Consider the following 16,373-nt stretch of genomic DNA (forward strand, 5'->3'; position numbering starts at 1 on the left):
ACTGCGGCTGTGGCCAATTCCTTAAATAGGCAGCAGAATTGATCAGATTCACAAACGTAACGAATTACCAAGTGAATGACGCACAATATGAGACCACCCACACATCTCTATATAAAAAGCACAGTGTACTGCAGAGATCACTGTAAAGAGAGGACGGGGTGCTGAGCATCCCTTACCGACGTCCTGCCAAGCACCAATCGGCGCCGTTCTGGATGATACCAGCAAAGAGCATGCAGGTGAACACAACTGAAAAGCCAGTTCTTTCAGTTGATGGCACCGAGACGCTCTCCTGTTGCGACTATCATTCTGAAGGCGAAGCAACAGGTCGTGCGCGTTTGCAATGCCTGCGAGCCAAAGCTGCAGTGAGCCGCGCATCGTCCTCGACGAGTCTGCAGGTTCCAGACGCACATTCCCACAGTTTCAAGCTCCCCACTATAAAAACGGTAACATCACACTGGAGACATCCAAAGAAAAAGGCACAGGTGGTGAGGTCGTCCAGCACTGGAAACCGACACTCGTCGTCTGAACGTAAACCACGGCGATCTCTGGAACCCTTCTCCGCGTCACAGCCCCATCAATCAAAGCTTATGAGATATAGGAGTAAAAATGACGATCTGGTCACCATTAAGCCCAATCATTACCGGCGCATAGTGGTGCTTGGCGCACCCAGAGTGGGTAAAACGGCAGTCATCCGGCGTTTCTTGGGTGATGGATTCCAGGAACATTACGAGCCAACGACAGAAGACTTTCACAGCAAACTGTACCACATCCGAGGAGAGAGATATCAGCTAGATATCCTGGACGCGTCCAAAGAAAGAGACTTTCCTGCCAAACGAAGACTCTCTATTCTGACAGGTCAGTGCAAGCTTAAGTTAATATGGCGATTCCAATTCTTCCCCTTGTCCACCACGAGTTAAGAAGTTCTTATTTGGTGTGTTCTGTTTCAACAGGTGATATCTTCCTCCTCGTGTTCAGCGTGACCGACAAAGAGTCTTTCGACGAGGTGTGCTTGTTACGCGAGGAGATTTACGATGCCAAATCCAAGCTGGCGAAATCCAAAGAAAACAGACAGCTCCCTATTATCATATGCGGCAATAAGTCTGATTTAAATGCCTCAAGAGCTGTGCAACAGTCCGATGTCCGCCAGTGTCTCGGGGAGGACAGTGTCCTGTTTGAGGTGTCCGCTAAAGACTGCACCAAACTGGAGGAGATGTTCGGGGCTCTGGCGGTGCTGGGAGGACTCCCCGCAGAAACCAGACCCTCTCTCCACCGGGACATCTCCATCCACACGTATCAGGCGCTGAGCAACAGGAAGAGAAACAAAAGAGCCATTCGGGCGCTGGCGATAGATGAGCCGTGTGGGGCCGTGCAACCGTTTGCCCGCAGACCGAGTTTCGACAGTGATCTGCGGCGCGTGATGGGGGAAACCACACCGAAACGAAGTACGCCTATTGAGAGGTGTCAAATACAGTAAAGAGTAACACTAGTGACTCTGTTTCAAACCAATGAATAATATTTATTCAACTATGTAAGAATTATAATATTCTATAAGCTCTTGGCTGGACCGGAGGACAAATGTATTTGTGAAAAGTCTTTAGAAATATTCTAATGTAAGCATGTTTTTCTTTATATTTAATGAATTACCTAAAATGTGTTTCCACATTTTTCTTATAATACAGACAGGGGCGTAGATTCCAGGTGGGAGTGGGTGGGGGCTGGGGGGGTGCACACTGTACCCCCCCAATGTTCAAGTCAAATCTACACCCTTGAATACAGATGTGAAAGTCGCATTGACGCACCATGTTTTTCCTGATATTGAGTGGGATACATTTGTATTCCCCATTTTAACACTGACAACAATAAAAGAGAAACTGTGTTTTACAAAGAATGAGTTCTGTATTTTTATCCTAAAAATACATGTGCATGTTCAGGGGTGTGTTGACCAGTATACCACACACATTTGGGAAAATAATACTTTTTTTAAGAGTTTCAATGCATTGCACAATACTAAGAAAAAAAAAGTGTCAGACACATAAAGGCTAATTTATGCTTCACGTCAAAAGCAATGTGCTTCCATATAATAAATGACGCTGTCACATTGCGGAATCCCCATTCAATGGGGGTATTTTCCCCATTCATTTCTTCTATAGACTTTTAATTAAATCCTTCATAAAAGAGTCGTGAGCCACGAACTAAAGCATCCAGCTCCGTGGTGAATCACAACAAGAACTTTGTTTTAAAGCAAAAAATTATTCGATAATTGGACATAAAGACCAAGGTCCAAGATGGTGGGTGTACTTACCGTCTTTCATGAGGGCACAAACTACAATTCTATGAAGCATTGCAAATGATGTCATTGATTAAAAAAAAAAACGATGGTAATGTATAAAACTCTTGATTTTAATTTGTTGAATATACCTCATTACCTCATTCACAGTGAGTCATGGGAGTGCGCAGTCGCTCAGAGGCACATTTCGTGGCCACGGTTCTCTGATTGGTGGATCTTTCTCTGCTGTGCCATGGGTAATGTAGTTGTTTACCATGAGTTATGCTATCAAACACATTTTTTAAACAATGAAGTTGAAATAATGCAGACCGATGGCTCCAATGGAAGCATATACCATCGAAGAGCAACCTTGTAACTCACGGTAGGTCTGTCTTTATAGATTTATAAGTTATCCTTGAAAATCAAGTAGTCTATAGGATAAATGCGAGGGGTTTTACTTTCAGAACCAGAGTGTCGAGCTCTATTGCTAATGCACAGCTGATTGGTTCGGCTTTCTGCACGCCATTTAAATTAGAATTAGAATGCTCACTGCCATGTGTCCAGTGTAGACCGAAGGTATCTATATGTAGATATCTTATTAGCACCTGTTTCTATGGACCACGGTTGGTACGTGTGCCATATTGGATAGGTCAAGAGCTGTCCATCAACACATGAATGTAAATTGACAGAGACAGTCTGCAAAAGTCTATTGTCTTTTAAAGCAAAATTTCAAATAATCTGATTTTCCACAAATACTGGGCAATATTTTCGATGATATAAAAAAATTACTCCTCTACAAATAAATATATCATGGCAAACATACTGAAAATCAGCACCCAGTCAGTCAATTTATTGATGAACTGTTTCCACACAAAATCAGTTTAGGCAGGGGAATAGTTTCCATGGGGGATGGGTGGGAGTTAACCACCCCCAATAATCAAAACACAAAATTACAAGCCACCCCAAGTACCCCAATATTTATTCCATGATCAATGGAAACATGTAGAGGCTTCCGTTGTATTAATTAGGCTTCAACATCAAGCTTTAAGAACAAAAACAAAAACTCACTGATGCATAATAAATAAGCGGCAATACTAAATTGGTTAGCAGATACTGTCTTTACCACCTAATTAATATTCATGAGTCAAGCTGTTCTTGCACTTATGGTATGACCATTTATGGATGAACAACGAGAAGAAAGTAGTGGGTGGCAAAGGCATAGTTGTCATCATCTGCAATGTCTTGAATCATCATTGATGTGCTGGCGTACAATCCTTTCATATTAGTAAGTATGTGCACCCACTCTCTCACAGGTGTCAACCTCTGACAATAAAATCGTGCTTTGCATAAGATAAATTATACAACATGTTATATTGTTACAGAAAGAGATGAATTCCCTTTAGACTTTGAAATATGCAAATATAATGCAGCTTACAAAGACCTGCTATTTACAGCACAAACATTTTCAACAATCACTTATTAGTTACACAAAGGGCGATCAGCACCATGGACAGCAGACTGCTTGTAGTTGTACCATGTTTTCATATACATTGAAAGCAAAGCACTTTAATACAATATCAAATTGATGTTCCAATTACATGGTTTATGTCATTTTTAATTTTTGTTATAATCTTATAAATTAACCTGATAGGCATGAGAAAGAAAATATTTGTAATATTATGTAAAGTACAGGCAACTGGTAGTTGCAAACACAAGGACTGCATAAAGAGCAACATGAATGATTCATGTTTCTTCAATGACCATGCCTTCCACTGTGGATTGAAAAGAGTAACTTCAAATGGCTTGTCTAGTCAGTTTCCTAAAAAATATTTGAAAAAGGGAGCAAAATGCTGTTTTTAAAAATGTCTGACAGCACAGAGATAAATGCACCATTTTGATTTTAACATGACAAGCTGGCTTAAGCCATAATTCATTGGAAGCTTTTGAGCCCTGAACATTTGTAAAAATTATATGTGTGTGAAACAGAGAGTTTATCCATTTACACCATTTAATAACGAAAGGTCCAAAACATCCCTGGGACCCCTCCATCCTCCAATCTCCCCAAAAACATTTCTCTGCTCCACAGGGAATAATCTAATTTTACTTTATTGCTAATTACCTTTAACATGACTATGTGTGAACACTCTTTCTGATGTTTATTTGATCAGGGTTCCCAAGCTGCAATTTTATAAGACATTTTATGAGCCCAACGGGTGTAATATTTATGCAAAAACCCACACAAGAGGTCATGATGCATATTGTGGTTGTTGAATGGTTGTTGTTGTTTCTGAATTCACTGCACACATTCATTTTGAAGTGCTCAGCACATGCAGATAATATATTAACTTAATTTAATCACAACCTTTTGCAGTTTAATAATCACACTAGGACATATCGCAATTTTAATTTGATTTGTGCATTCGAACATTATATTTTGTCCCAAATACGAATAACGAGACTTTATATATAATGCTATTTTTTTGACTGATTCAGTGATTCTGTCCCTGTTTTTCACATCACGGAAATCATCGGGCCCTAGATGGTGTAACCAAGGTATAAGCAGACTCTGATTGCTCATTAATAAAAATTACATTACATTCACATCCCCAGGTGCATGGGTGTAGAATACGTGGGGCATGCAAGGGACATGTCCTCCTCACTTTCAATAAAACCAAAGTTTGTCCCCCACACCTTTTCACAGGGCAAATGTATTTACGCTGTGACATTCATTCAGCAAATTCACTGGTCAATCATGTAATTAATTCAATAAAAATGTTTAATCGATTGAGAGCCTTAAAAATATATCTTATATATTTATGTTCGTCTTGCGCTAATCGCTCTGCCCCCCTCACTTTTGAAATGATTGCTAAGCCCCTGCCGAGGTGTAAAGGAAGCATCACAATGCTACAAGCTGCAGTCTGACCGTCAACTAATGTCTAAGATTTACAACAAAATTATTTTTGTACAACACAAACGGCACTGTTAGAACAAAAAAATCATACTTTTCACTATATCAATACAAAAACTATTTTGTCGGACCAAAGCAGAGATGACCGCAGAAGAGTAGAGAATGAATGTTCTATCCGGAAGACACACAGGCTTGAGTGAGGCTTAAGATGCCATTTATTTGATGAATGTAAAACAGAAAAGCAATGTCTCTCTTTGGCGTCTGGCGGTCAGAGGGAGTTGTACTCGGAACCATCATGTCCTGCTGGAGATAGGACGCAGGGGCGAGGAGCCTACCACCGTGCGGGATGGGGCTCAACTGGTGGTGGTGGGGTGGTGGAGGTTGCCGGTTAGCACACTGAAACAGCAATATGATAAATTGTGAGCAGACTTATAAAGCAATGGTTTACATGCGATTGGCTAGGAGTTACCCAGCTAATGATGCGATGATGTACAGCTGCTAGTCTTCCCGCTAGAACTACGCTGCGCTTCCATTGATAGGAAATCATTTATGACGGTCAACCGTTGACACTGTTTCACAAGGTGCAGCCGCCGGCAGTGACAAAATAGGGATGCACCGATGTATCAGCTGCCAATGTTTATCAACCAATTATTGACCAAATTAAAACCATCGGCATTTCATTTGCAACACACTTTGTAAAAACTCAAATTTAAAACGCAATCCCGAAATAATAAAAGCCACTATATGTAGAAGGGTTGGCAATCTTAAGAACATACGCAATATGTTAATGCGGGAAAAAATGAAATAAACGAACGTGACAGTTGTGAAAATGGCACTCACCTACAGTTAGGCTACATGAATAGGGAAACTCTCCAAAAGGCTTTGAAACTAACAGACATTGACTTCTTGACAGTTTGGTCTGTCATGTGTTCAACAGATCCAATCTTTGTTCAATGGAAATTATTTATTGTTTAAACAGTGAAAAGGCGCCTTTACATTTTTAAAGCATAATTCCAAAATAAAAATATAGCTGCAAGCAGGAATACTTGGGTCAAGCTAATTATCGGCAGCATGAGCAGCAAAAGAAGCATCGTGACACATTTGAAGTTAGAATCCTGATGAATGCTGTAAAAAACAAACATCTATGGCCATGTTTCTCAAGATACACTACTGTTCTATTTATGTGTACTAGTTGCACATTAAAACCTCCATCATCAGCAGAACAAAAGTGCTTGCTCTTTTGGCTATTATTACATTGATAAAGAGCATTTACTCAAGGTTGTGCAGAGGGTGTTAAAAATGCATTGCACATACATTGTTTTGTGTATTCTCAAGCACTTAGTAGGATTTTTTGGAAAAATCAGTCAGTTTTTACATCCATAGAGTTATATATAGACATCTGTGCAATCTTTAGTTTAATCCAATTTAAAAAAAAAAAAGAAGTTTTTTTATTATTACCTTGACACTAACTTAATTGAAAACAGATTGTCTACATTTTTGAAAGATATAAATATTTCAAGCAAGCACATTTAGCCATTGTTGACTACAGGGCATCCAGAATCCACAATGACCCCCAGGGCAAGGTCTTAAAATATTTTCATTTTACTAATAAAATGCAACAGCCTTAATTGCTCTTTGGCATGATATATGTATATATATATATATATATATATATATATATATATATATATATATATATATATATATATATATATATATATATATATATATATATATATAAAATAATAATCAGCAGATTTAAATTTCATGTTGACTGGACAAATGTTATAGGAGTAATAGCAACAACAAAACATAAAATCAAATTACATAAATTTTACATAAAATCAAATCATGGCCAACTATGGTATCATTGTTCTCTGCATGACCCACGCAATCTCTCAAGACCGGTCTCTCAAAAATGCAAACATACAGCCTCAAGTCTCTTTTGGTGTGCTCAATGTCAAATATGTTGATGATTGGCCAATGGCTGCCATGTTTCTCAATATATGCAACTGTCCTCATGATCAATGAAGGCAACACCCACAAAGACACTGCATGCAAATTCTGAAATTAATTGGACCAATGTTTCTATAGTTAGAGCCACTTTCATATTGTTTCCGTTATAGCACCACCAAATGGTCAAACCCCACAACTTTGTGTTCTCAGGTTGAGCCCTGTAATAAGTGTCAAGTTTGGTGAAATTTCTTATTTCATGTTAAAGCAGAGACCACTTTTAAAATTCATCGGCCTGTTTTTGGCATTTATGAGCAAAATGTTGCCATGTTCCCTTCAACCAAATAAACGTACTAATGACGCTTCTTATTTTGGTTTCGTTCCGATCAGACGCACAGCTTTGAAGCAATTTTCGAAGAGGCAACAGGCCATAAGGCGAACCATAGCAAATATGGTTTCATTTCTCTCAGCAAGAAAATAGACCAACACCACTAAAAATTATAAGCTCAAAAAGTTAACAAAATACATTTTTCCACCACTAGGTGGTGCCGGACCCAAACGTCTCAGGCACCTTCAGGGAATGGTCCTGATGACACATACAACGTTTTGTAACGATACTCATTAAATACAGCATTTTGTGACTAAATTCAAAATGGCTGATGCCCAAAATGGCCGACATGGGAAAATTAGGTATCGCTTGAAACTTGAATGTTTCACTGAATCTGAAGAGACCAGTTTTATTATTTTTGGCCAAAGTTTTCAAGAGTTTAAGCCAAAATAGCAATTTTTGCTGTCTCCTAACCAGTAGGGGGCAGTGTGGTGAAGGTGACCTCAATGCATGATGGCGATGAAACGTACCAAGTTTTGTCAAAATCCGTCAAAGTATTGCGGAGATACAGCATGAACTCTATTTTGGCGTGCTCACAATCAACTTCGTGAAGCCACTTATCAGGAACGATTTCAAACATCGAAAAAAAAAAGTGTTAACTTTTTGTGTAGCTCTATCTCACTACCACTTAAAAAAAATTGGTGGAAATTTAGTAGTAGCAGCGAAAAAAACGTGTTTCCTTAAAATTTTAAATGCCGGAAAATCTAGTCAAGCGGAAATCGAAACCAAGTCTTCAAACGGTTCTATGGGCTGCCTGCTATAGTCTCTAGAACATTGACAATTACAATAGGGGTCTTGGCCTTTTCAGGGCTTGATCCATAATAAAAAAGTAATAATGTAAAGGTGGAAATATATATATATATATATATATATATATATATATATATATATATATTTTTTTTTTTTTAAATTGGTATCAGAAAAAAGGGGCATCCCTAGACAAAACTATATGAATTTCCGTATTTAACCCAATCATAACAATGTTTTTGTTTTACATGTAACAAAAACATTTTAGCCACACAGTCAAACAGTTTTATTATAATGAACTATTTTCCAGGACAATTAATAATTTTTCAGGACATTTCAATATTTTTCTCATTTCCCATTACGTTTCCATGCCATAGGAACCCTGATGACATAAAGTGTCATCTGTCTCTCTTAATGTCTGTCTCTCTGCTGGTGTACTGTGTCTTCACGATGCTCCTGCTTTTGAGAAACATCTCTAATTCTACCAGCAGTGTGGGTAAGATGCTGTCCAGTAAAGCCAAGCCTTCCCAGGAACACCGCAAACCCCTGCAACATGAAGATCACGGGAAAATGTACACTTGGCTTATGTAAATATTAAGTATGTAAAGAAAATATTACAGACATAAAATCACCTGTCATCAAGTATAAGAAGTCCCCCTGCTTCTAATTCCTGAATGTTATCTGACACACCAAAAATGTTATGGAGGTCTGCTTCTGGGCTGAATAGCTCCCAGTGCTACAGTTTAACAAATAATTATTAAAAAAAAAAAAAAAAAACATTGGTTAGACAAGACATCCATCACAAATTGCATGTAAAATGCATTTGAGTAAGTCTCACAAAAATACTGTATGTCCAGATTATAATTGTGACTGTGGCATGATTGTTGGTGTCAGATGGGCTGGTGATGAGTATTTCTGTAACTGCTGATCTCCTGGGATTTTCACACACATCAGTCTCAAGAGTTTACTCAGAATGATACCAAAAACAAAACATCCTGTGAGTCTCATTTTTTTTTACTGTAATACATCCATCCATCCATCCATGCGCTATAGTCACTTATCCTATGCAGGGTCGTGGGTAGTGCTGTGGCCTATCCCAGCTGTCTCGGGCCGAAGGCAGAGAAACACCCTGGACAGATGGCTAGCCCATCACAGGGCGCACACTGACAACTACGGGCAATTTAGAGTCTTCAATTCACTTGACCTGCATTTTTTTGGGATTGTGGGGGAAACCGGAGCATCCAGAGGAAACCCACACGAACACAGAACATGCAAACTCCACACAGAAATGACCTTCTTGCTGTGAGGTGACAGTGCTACCCACTGAACCCACTGAAAAATGATTTTAACCCTTCAATCAGCATAAAATACAGTTCAACAAAGACTACCATAATGTTTAAATATTATATTTTTTGAATTACTGTAATATGCATTTGGGTGGAAAAGTGCCCATATTGTTATTCATAAAGCAATGTTGCACTAATGCAAAAAATCATAAAGCTGAAGTATGTAACTTTTTCTGTGTTAGTATACTTTCTCTATCCCAGCTTAATATGCAGAGACAGCTATTAGCAGTAAGCTATTCATAGATTAATTTTCTTGGAAACTGTAAACACGGTGTTTCTGTAGAGATTTGAAAATTACTCTGTTTTGAGCGTCCCGTCTATAAAAACACAATATCTTTGACTCAACCAATAGCCTCCAGTCTAAGGAACAGGACAATCTATTTTTGGACCAACGGGGGGGGGGGGGGGGTCATTCCCCCAAGTCATTGAAGCATTACCTGGTGGCTGATTCCTTCATTCATACGCAAACCCATGACCAAAACTTCCTCCAGCCTGCAGACAGAGCATGTTGATCCAGTTCAATAGCTTGTCATCAGCTTGTATGATTGCTTTGTAGCTAGTTGTGTACGTTTTGGGACAACAAATGTTTAGCTCTTACAGGCCATGATGATCGAGCTGTATTCGTCTGCGTGTTCCATGACCTTGCCGCTGAACCTCTCGTATCCAAACATCTGGTTCTAAAGTCTGTGTCCGAGCTTCCCTCTGAGCTCCTCCCTCTGCACATGGAACAAAGCGTCCATGTGCCCCTAATAAGTGGTAGGGTATTAAATACAAATGATTATTCAGTACAAAATTTATCTTAACTATACCTATGAGTGCATTGTATGTGTTTAATTGTACCTGGGCCTACTCCTATGTACTGCTGACTCCTCCAGTACCCAATATTGTGTTCACTGAAAGCATTCTACAAAGAATAAATACAGGTAGATAATCAATAAACCTGTTATATAATATGTTTGGGTAGACTTTAGATCAAATTGTGATATTATGAGGTTCAAGACATGCACAACAGCAGTTCTGAGGCATTAAAAGCGAGTTTAATGTTGTCTCAAGCAGGAAATGTTTTTAAGGTTGAAGGTCAACTATCCTTTTAATTACTTGGCGGACAATTTGATCCTTAGCGACTTACAGTACATTCAAAATAATCATTTCATCAGTACATGTGTTAAGAACATCAGCCATCAGAACTTACATTTTTGGCAAAGTTGGACACCTCGTACTGATGAAACCCAACCCGCTCCAGGATCCTGCATGCTGATTTGTACATAACCGCTGTGATATAATCATCAGGTACACTTAATTCACCACTGCCAACCTGTTTAAACAGCTGTGTACCCCTTTCTAAAGTCAGTTGATACAGTGAAACATGATCGTCACATACTGGCAGCAGTTTCTCCAGCTCCATCTCCCATGACTTCACACTTTGGTATGGGAGAGCAAACATGACATCCACTGACACCCGTCTCGGGCAAAGTGTCCTAGCCTCTGCCACTGTCTGAAGAGCATGCTGAGAACTGTGATCCCTCCCTAGAGTCCTCAGGTGATCATCATTTAGTGACTGTGGGGAACAGCATTTGTTTTTACTCTCGATAGATCTTTGCAGGCTCTGCCTAAGATGCATCTTAAAAATGTAAACTTATTGGCTACAAATACACATTTTTTGAAAGACTGTGAAATGTGTGCAATGCAATGCACCTGAATTCCAATAGAAAATCTGTTAACTCCAGCTAACATGAAGTCCTTCAGACTAGCTTTTCCAGCAGGTGTAGGATTCACTTCCAGAGTGACCTCTGCATCATGTGAAAGTTGCGCATGTTTGGAGACAGTCTCCAGGATGGCAGCAATTGTGGAGGGCTGAGCCAGGCTGGGTGTTCCTCCACCAAAAAACACTGAGCTGATTCTGGGGAACAGTAAAGACCAAATTAAAGGAACAATCCACCCCAAAAAAAGGACATTCTGTCATTATTAATTTACGCTCATGTTGTCCCAAACCCCCACACAGCAATATAGCAAGAGTTAAAAATGACCACGGCAGTCAAGCTTAAAAATAGTCTAATATGTTATTTACTGATTATCTTCACCTCTGCAGAAGCTCTCAAAACTCATTCAAGATTATGTTATGATAAAAAAAATCTGTTTTATAATGTTGTGTCATGTTTGACGCCACTTGCAACTGTTCATAGTCACCATGACTATCAAACGTGCCATGTTTGACACTATTAACACTCTCAAAACTAATTTAAGATTGCATTCAAATAAAAGAAATGCCACCTTGTCGCATTGTGGTATGTTTGATGCCATTAACGCTCCCAAAATGAATTCAAGATCGCGTTCAGATTCAGAAATGTTGCCTTGTTGCATTGTGCTACGTTTCAGTCCAATGATTCTCTCAAAAGTCATTTGAGATCGTGTTCAGATTAAAAAAATGGTGCCTTGTTGCAATTTGCCATGTTTGACACCACTGATATTCTCAAAACTCATTCAAAACTCCTTGTCGTGTTGTGCCATGTCTAATCCCATTAATGCTCTCAAAACTCATTACAGAATGCATTCAGACTAAAGAAATGTTGATTTGACGCATTGTGCCATCTTTGACTCTTGACGCTCTCAAAGCTCATTCGAGTTTGCATTCATATATAAAAAAAAATATTGTTCCAAGTTTGACGCCACTGATGCTCTCAAAACTTTTTGAAATTGCCTTTTTAAACAAATTCCGTCTTGCCACATTGTGCCATTTTGATGCCATTGTCGCTCTCAAAACTAATTTGAGATTACGTTCAGATTCCGGCTTGTCATATTGTGCCATTTTTACGCCATTGTCGCTCTCAAAACTCATTCAAGATCTAATTCAGACTAAATAAATGCTGCTTTGTCGCATTGTGCCATTTTTTACACCATTGATGCTCTTAAAACTGATTTGAGAATACGTTCAGATTCAAAAATGATTCCTTGTCACATTGTGCCACGTTTGATGCCATTGATGCTCTTACAATTTATTCGATCATGTTCAGATTAAAAAAAAAAAAAAAAGAAAATGGAGCCTTGTCGCATTGTGCCATGGTTGTAGCCATTGACACACTCAAAGCTAATTCAAGTTTGCTTCCAGATAAAAAAAAAAGTGTCTTGTCAGGATGTGCCATGTTTATTGCCATTAACACTCTCAAAACTCATTCGAAATAGCGTTTAGATAAAAAAAAAAATTGCCTCGTTGCATTGTGCCATGTTTGACGCCATCAAAACTCATTCCAGATCACGTTCAGATTCAATAAATTGTGCCATGAAAGAAAATGGCACCTTGCAGAGTTGTGCAATGTTTTATGCCATTAATGCTCTCAAAACTCATTTGAGATCACGTTCAGATTTAAAAAATGGACCCTAGTCGTATTGTGCCATGTTTGACGCCATTGACACACTCAAAACGAATTCAAGATCAAGTTCAGATTTAAAAAATGGTGCCTTGTCACATTGTGCAATATTTGATGCCATGATTACACGGGATAGAGAATGAGATGAGAGCTATAGTGGAGGGGAAGATTTTCTGTGAATAGCGTATTGTCTAGTTTCAGAAGACTTAATAGCGCACATATTGTATCGCAATTTATTGTGCTATTTTATATATATATATAATTTATTTATTTTTGACAGTCATGTTCACTCTGAGCTGTCGTTGTAAGAAAAAGAGCTGTGTGAAGATTATTTAAAAATTATCTGTCTGCTCCAGGGAAAAACAACATAATTTTGAATTAACAGAAGGGTAAATATTGACAGAATATTTCTTTAGTCTAGGGTGACCTGATGTCCCCCGTTTTTTTTTTTTTTTCATTTTGACCAACAGAGGGAGCTGCTCGCTATTGCAGCATTAAGTCGTTTGTCTTCCTTTACTGATTATTTGTTCATGCCAGTTTTGCTATTAAGACCATTAAGTAGGCACTTAATGAAAACATCATCATCGTTATCAGCTTTGAGGTGAGGCACATAATAAATGTTTTATAAAAAGTTATATTGTTATGCATTACATAAAAAAAATATATATATTTAAAATAAGAATAAAACATCAATAACATGGAAAAATAAATGGAATGTATAATAAAGTATCCACAAAGGCAGCACATTGCAGCATAGATTATATTGCATTTGCTGGGAAACAAGTGACTGAAAAGAAGCATCAGAGTTTCATAAGAGTTGATCATAATAAAACGTATAATTAAGAAAAACAGGTCCATATGAGATACCATATGAGATAACTGATATAAACAGTTAGGTGAAAGTCTAATAAAAATTATAATAATAATAATAATTATTAGACAATATTGAATATCTTTGTGTCATGACTACATCTTGGAAAAATCCCCAACAATATGAGGCACCCTTCAGAAATGAATTCCAGGACCTGATATAGCACAAAGTGGAAGTGTTTCACATGATTTCAGTTGTAATGATGAGGGAAATGGTAGTCAAGTGTGCTCATTTCTTTTGAAATTCCTCTGTCAGTTTGCCAGCAAGCAAAGTAGCCTATCGTCTTACTTTTAGGAAAGTGCCAGGTAAAGTGGAAAGAAAAGAGGAGAAGAGAATGCATTTTCAAAGAGAGCAAGAAGAGTGATGCAAAGTGTGTGACCAATGGCAGGTGTCCCTGTGCTGCGTGGTCAGCTGCAATAGTTCCTATATTCAATCATTGTTAATATATGATTTTTCATCTACTGTATGTAACTCGTGTAACAGAAAACAATTAAAAACCATCAACTTTACCTCCGTATCGGAATTTCACAGACACGTATTATGAGAGAATGATATACCATAGTTCATCATATTAGGCTACTACATTCACCATGGTCAGAATACTTAACAGCAGAATTGTCCCCTCTTTTAAATAATAGTAAAGTAACATGAGACATTTTAATGACATATACCACTGAACTAGAAATGTCTCCGTTTTTCATTTCAGAAATCTGGTCACCTTAATTTAGACTGACATAAATGGCTAAATATGAGAGTACTGAGTAAATAGCCACACTGACCGAGATACCTCGCTGAGTTGCACTAAGGTCTGTGTCTCTTTCTGCAGACATTCGGTCATGACAGCATGATTTTGGCTCCGAGGAATATACTTGTTGAAGTTGCAGTAAGAGCATCGTTTCAGGCAATAGGGCCACTACAGAAATGTAGAAACACAGACAGACAGAATGTGTTACGTTAGTCCTCCGGCTCCTATACATACAGTATGCCAGTTGCTGTGACCATCGTTTTTACACTCACATGGACATAAAGTGACGCCTCATCTGCGAATGGAGGCAGCTTGAGAGTGCTAACAGATCTGGACAGAACTCCACCGACCGCCGTTCCCATACATGTAAAATTGTGTTGTTTTAGTAACGATCGACACACTGTTTTCATAGTAGCTGGGCAATACCATAACCACGAGTAAAGGAAAAGAAATCAAAGACAGGTTTCGGCCACATTTTCTACACGGTACTGTTTCACTGCAACACAATGCGTCAAATTAAGGGCGCTCTTCCGTCAATAATAGGCGGTGGGCCGGACCTCGAAATTATGAATTTAATACTTACCTCACAGCTGTGTAAGTCTTTTTTTGCTGAGGTCATGTAATAAAATCGTATAAGTACTACAGACATTGTTTCCAACTTTGTTGTTTGCACATTTGACGCAAAACGTCCTTAAAAACTCTTACTTTTTTAAACCGGCAAATAAGCAGGAGTACTAATCATAACGTTAGAAAACCTCCCGTTTCCTTGACAACCAATGTAAATAATGAACACAGATGACCAGGAAGCTGCGTTCTTGAAATTACAATTTTGCTGTAAATCATTAAAAATGTAAATTTAGTTCTGTAGTTCAGTAATACTGAGGTAAAAATGAGGTGTTTCATCCATTTAGCCTCAAATGTAAAAAGGCCTGTAACCCCCCCTTTCCCAGACAAGTTGGCAAAGATTGTTCAATGTACAAATTTATGGGTGAACCTGCAAACCACAGAGAGTACAGTAGCTGAAAAAGCCGTATTGGCATTTAACTTAAATTCCGAAGACGTCCAAGATGTGCCGGCTAATGTTGGATTTCACAGAGAATGCTACATGCTCTTCACCAACAAAGAACACATAAGAAGAGCACGTAAGAAGATATAAAATGCAGCTAACAACAGTGAAGGTTTGTATCAAATGTATAATTTTTATATAAAACGTTTCATTTATATACATTTAACCCCTTACTAGTCAGCCCCAATTTTGGCAAGTGAGGCATTCATGACATCCCCAAAATAAAAAGGTTGCTGCTCAGAAGTCATTCTGAATACACACATAACCAACATATATTTAGAAAGCCAACCCTTGAGAGTTTACATTTCAAGACTCAAAATTAACCAGACTGTTATTAATATTGAGATATGTAAGCTCAAACATAGAAACAAAAACAACAAATATTAAGAATATATTAATAAAATGTCTAAAAATATTATGTGAATTTAGGATTGCAACTTATAACCACAACTAAAACATGGGGATTTTTTAAAGACAATCATCCCGCACGTCCTATTCAATATTCTATAATAAAATCAACTAATCGAATATTCGAAAATCGTGACTCATCCCTAATTAATATAGTATTTCAGTGCAAGTGGATGACATGACAAGTAGCAAAAGGCAGTGCAATATGTGTGTAAGTGGGGTCAAATGTTCATAGCAAATTTAAAAATAAAAAAATAAACCAATGTAGCAGCATCATAGTGTAAACTACCAGTGTATTTGTGCAAGAGTC

The 16,373-nt window shown here is 38.2% G+C and overlaps 2 protein-coding genes across 2 annotated transcripts; one reads left to right on the forward strand and one right to left on the reverse strand.

Moving 5' to 3' along the window:
- Nucleotides 1-230: 230 nt before the first annotated feature.
- On the forward strand, nucleotides 231-1,474 carry LOC127653409 (dexamethasone-induced Ras-related protein 1-like). Its single transcript, XM_052140092.1, has 3 exons — nucleotides 231-346; nucleotides 461-855; nucleotides 951-1,474. The coding sequence occupies exons 1-3, from the start codon at nucleotides 231-233 to the stop codon at nucleotides 1,472-1,474; spliced, it is 1,035 nt and encodes a 344-aa protein (XP_051996052.1).
- A 5,457-nt stretch (nucleotides 1,475-6,931) lies between these two features.
- On the reverse strand, nucleotides 6,932-15,063 carry rsad1 (radical S-adenosyl methionine domain containing 1). Its single transcript, XM_052140085.1, has 9 exons — nucleotides 14,862-15,063; nucleotides 14,624-14,757; nucleotides 11,304-11,508; nucleotides 10,801-11,166; nucleotides 10,449-10,512; nucleotides 10,207-10,354; nucleotides 10,046-10,100; nucleotides 8,895-8,998; nucleotides 6,932-8,808 (listed from the first exon to the last, which is right to left on the reverse strand). Exons 1-9 carry the CDS (start codon nucleotides 14,997-14,999, stop codon nucleotides 8,661-8,663), a joined length of 1,362 nt encoding a protein of 453 aa, XP_051996045.1. The 5' UTR covers nucleotides 15,000-15,063; the 3' UTR covers nucleotides 6,932-8,660.
- Between the last annotated feature and the right edge of the window lie 1,310 nt (nucleotides 15,064-16,373).

Source organism: Xyrauchen texanus, chromosome 12 (genome assembly GCF_025860055.1).
Source record: "Xyrauchen texanus isolate HMW12.3.18 chromosome 12, RBS_HiC_50CHRs, whole genome shotgun sequence".
Lineage (NCBI taxonomy): Eukaryota > Metazoa > Chordata > Actinopteri > Cypriniformes > Catostomidae > Xyrauchen > Xyrauchen texanus.

What these genes read in the sequence shown, in the direction of transcription:
- LOC127653409 (XM_052140092.1), top strand. Translation starts at nt 231, where the DNA reads ATGCAGGTGAACACAACTGAAAAGCCAGTTCTTTCAGTTGATGGCACC. An exon ending in CGTGCGCGTTTGCAATGCCT is followed by an intron (nt 347 to 460) that starts GCGAGCCAAAGC and finishes ATCACACTGGAG; the next exon opens with ACATCCAAAGAAAAAGGCAC. An exon ending in AAGACTCTCTATTCTGACAG is followed by an intron (nt 856 to 950) that starts GTCAGTGCAAGC and finishes CTGTTTCAACAG; the next exon opens with GTGATATCTTCCTCCTCGTG.
- rsad1 (XM_052140085.1), bottom strand. Translation starts at nt 14,999, where the DNA reads ATGAAAACAGTGTGTCGATCGTTACTAAAACAACACAATTTTACATGT. An exon ending in CAACTCAGCGAGGTATCTCG is followed by an intron (nt 11,509 to 14,623) that starts GTCAGTGTGGCT and finishes ACTGTTCCCCAG; the next exon opens with AATCAGCTCAGTGTTTTTTG. An exon ending in CTTCTTATACTTGATGACAG is followed by an intron (nt 8,809 to 8,894) that starts GTGATTTTATGT and finishes TTCATGTTGCAG; the next exon opens with GGGTTTGCGGTGTTCCTGGG.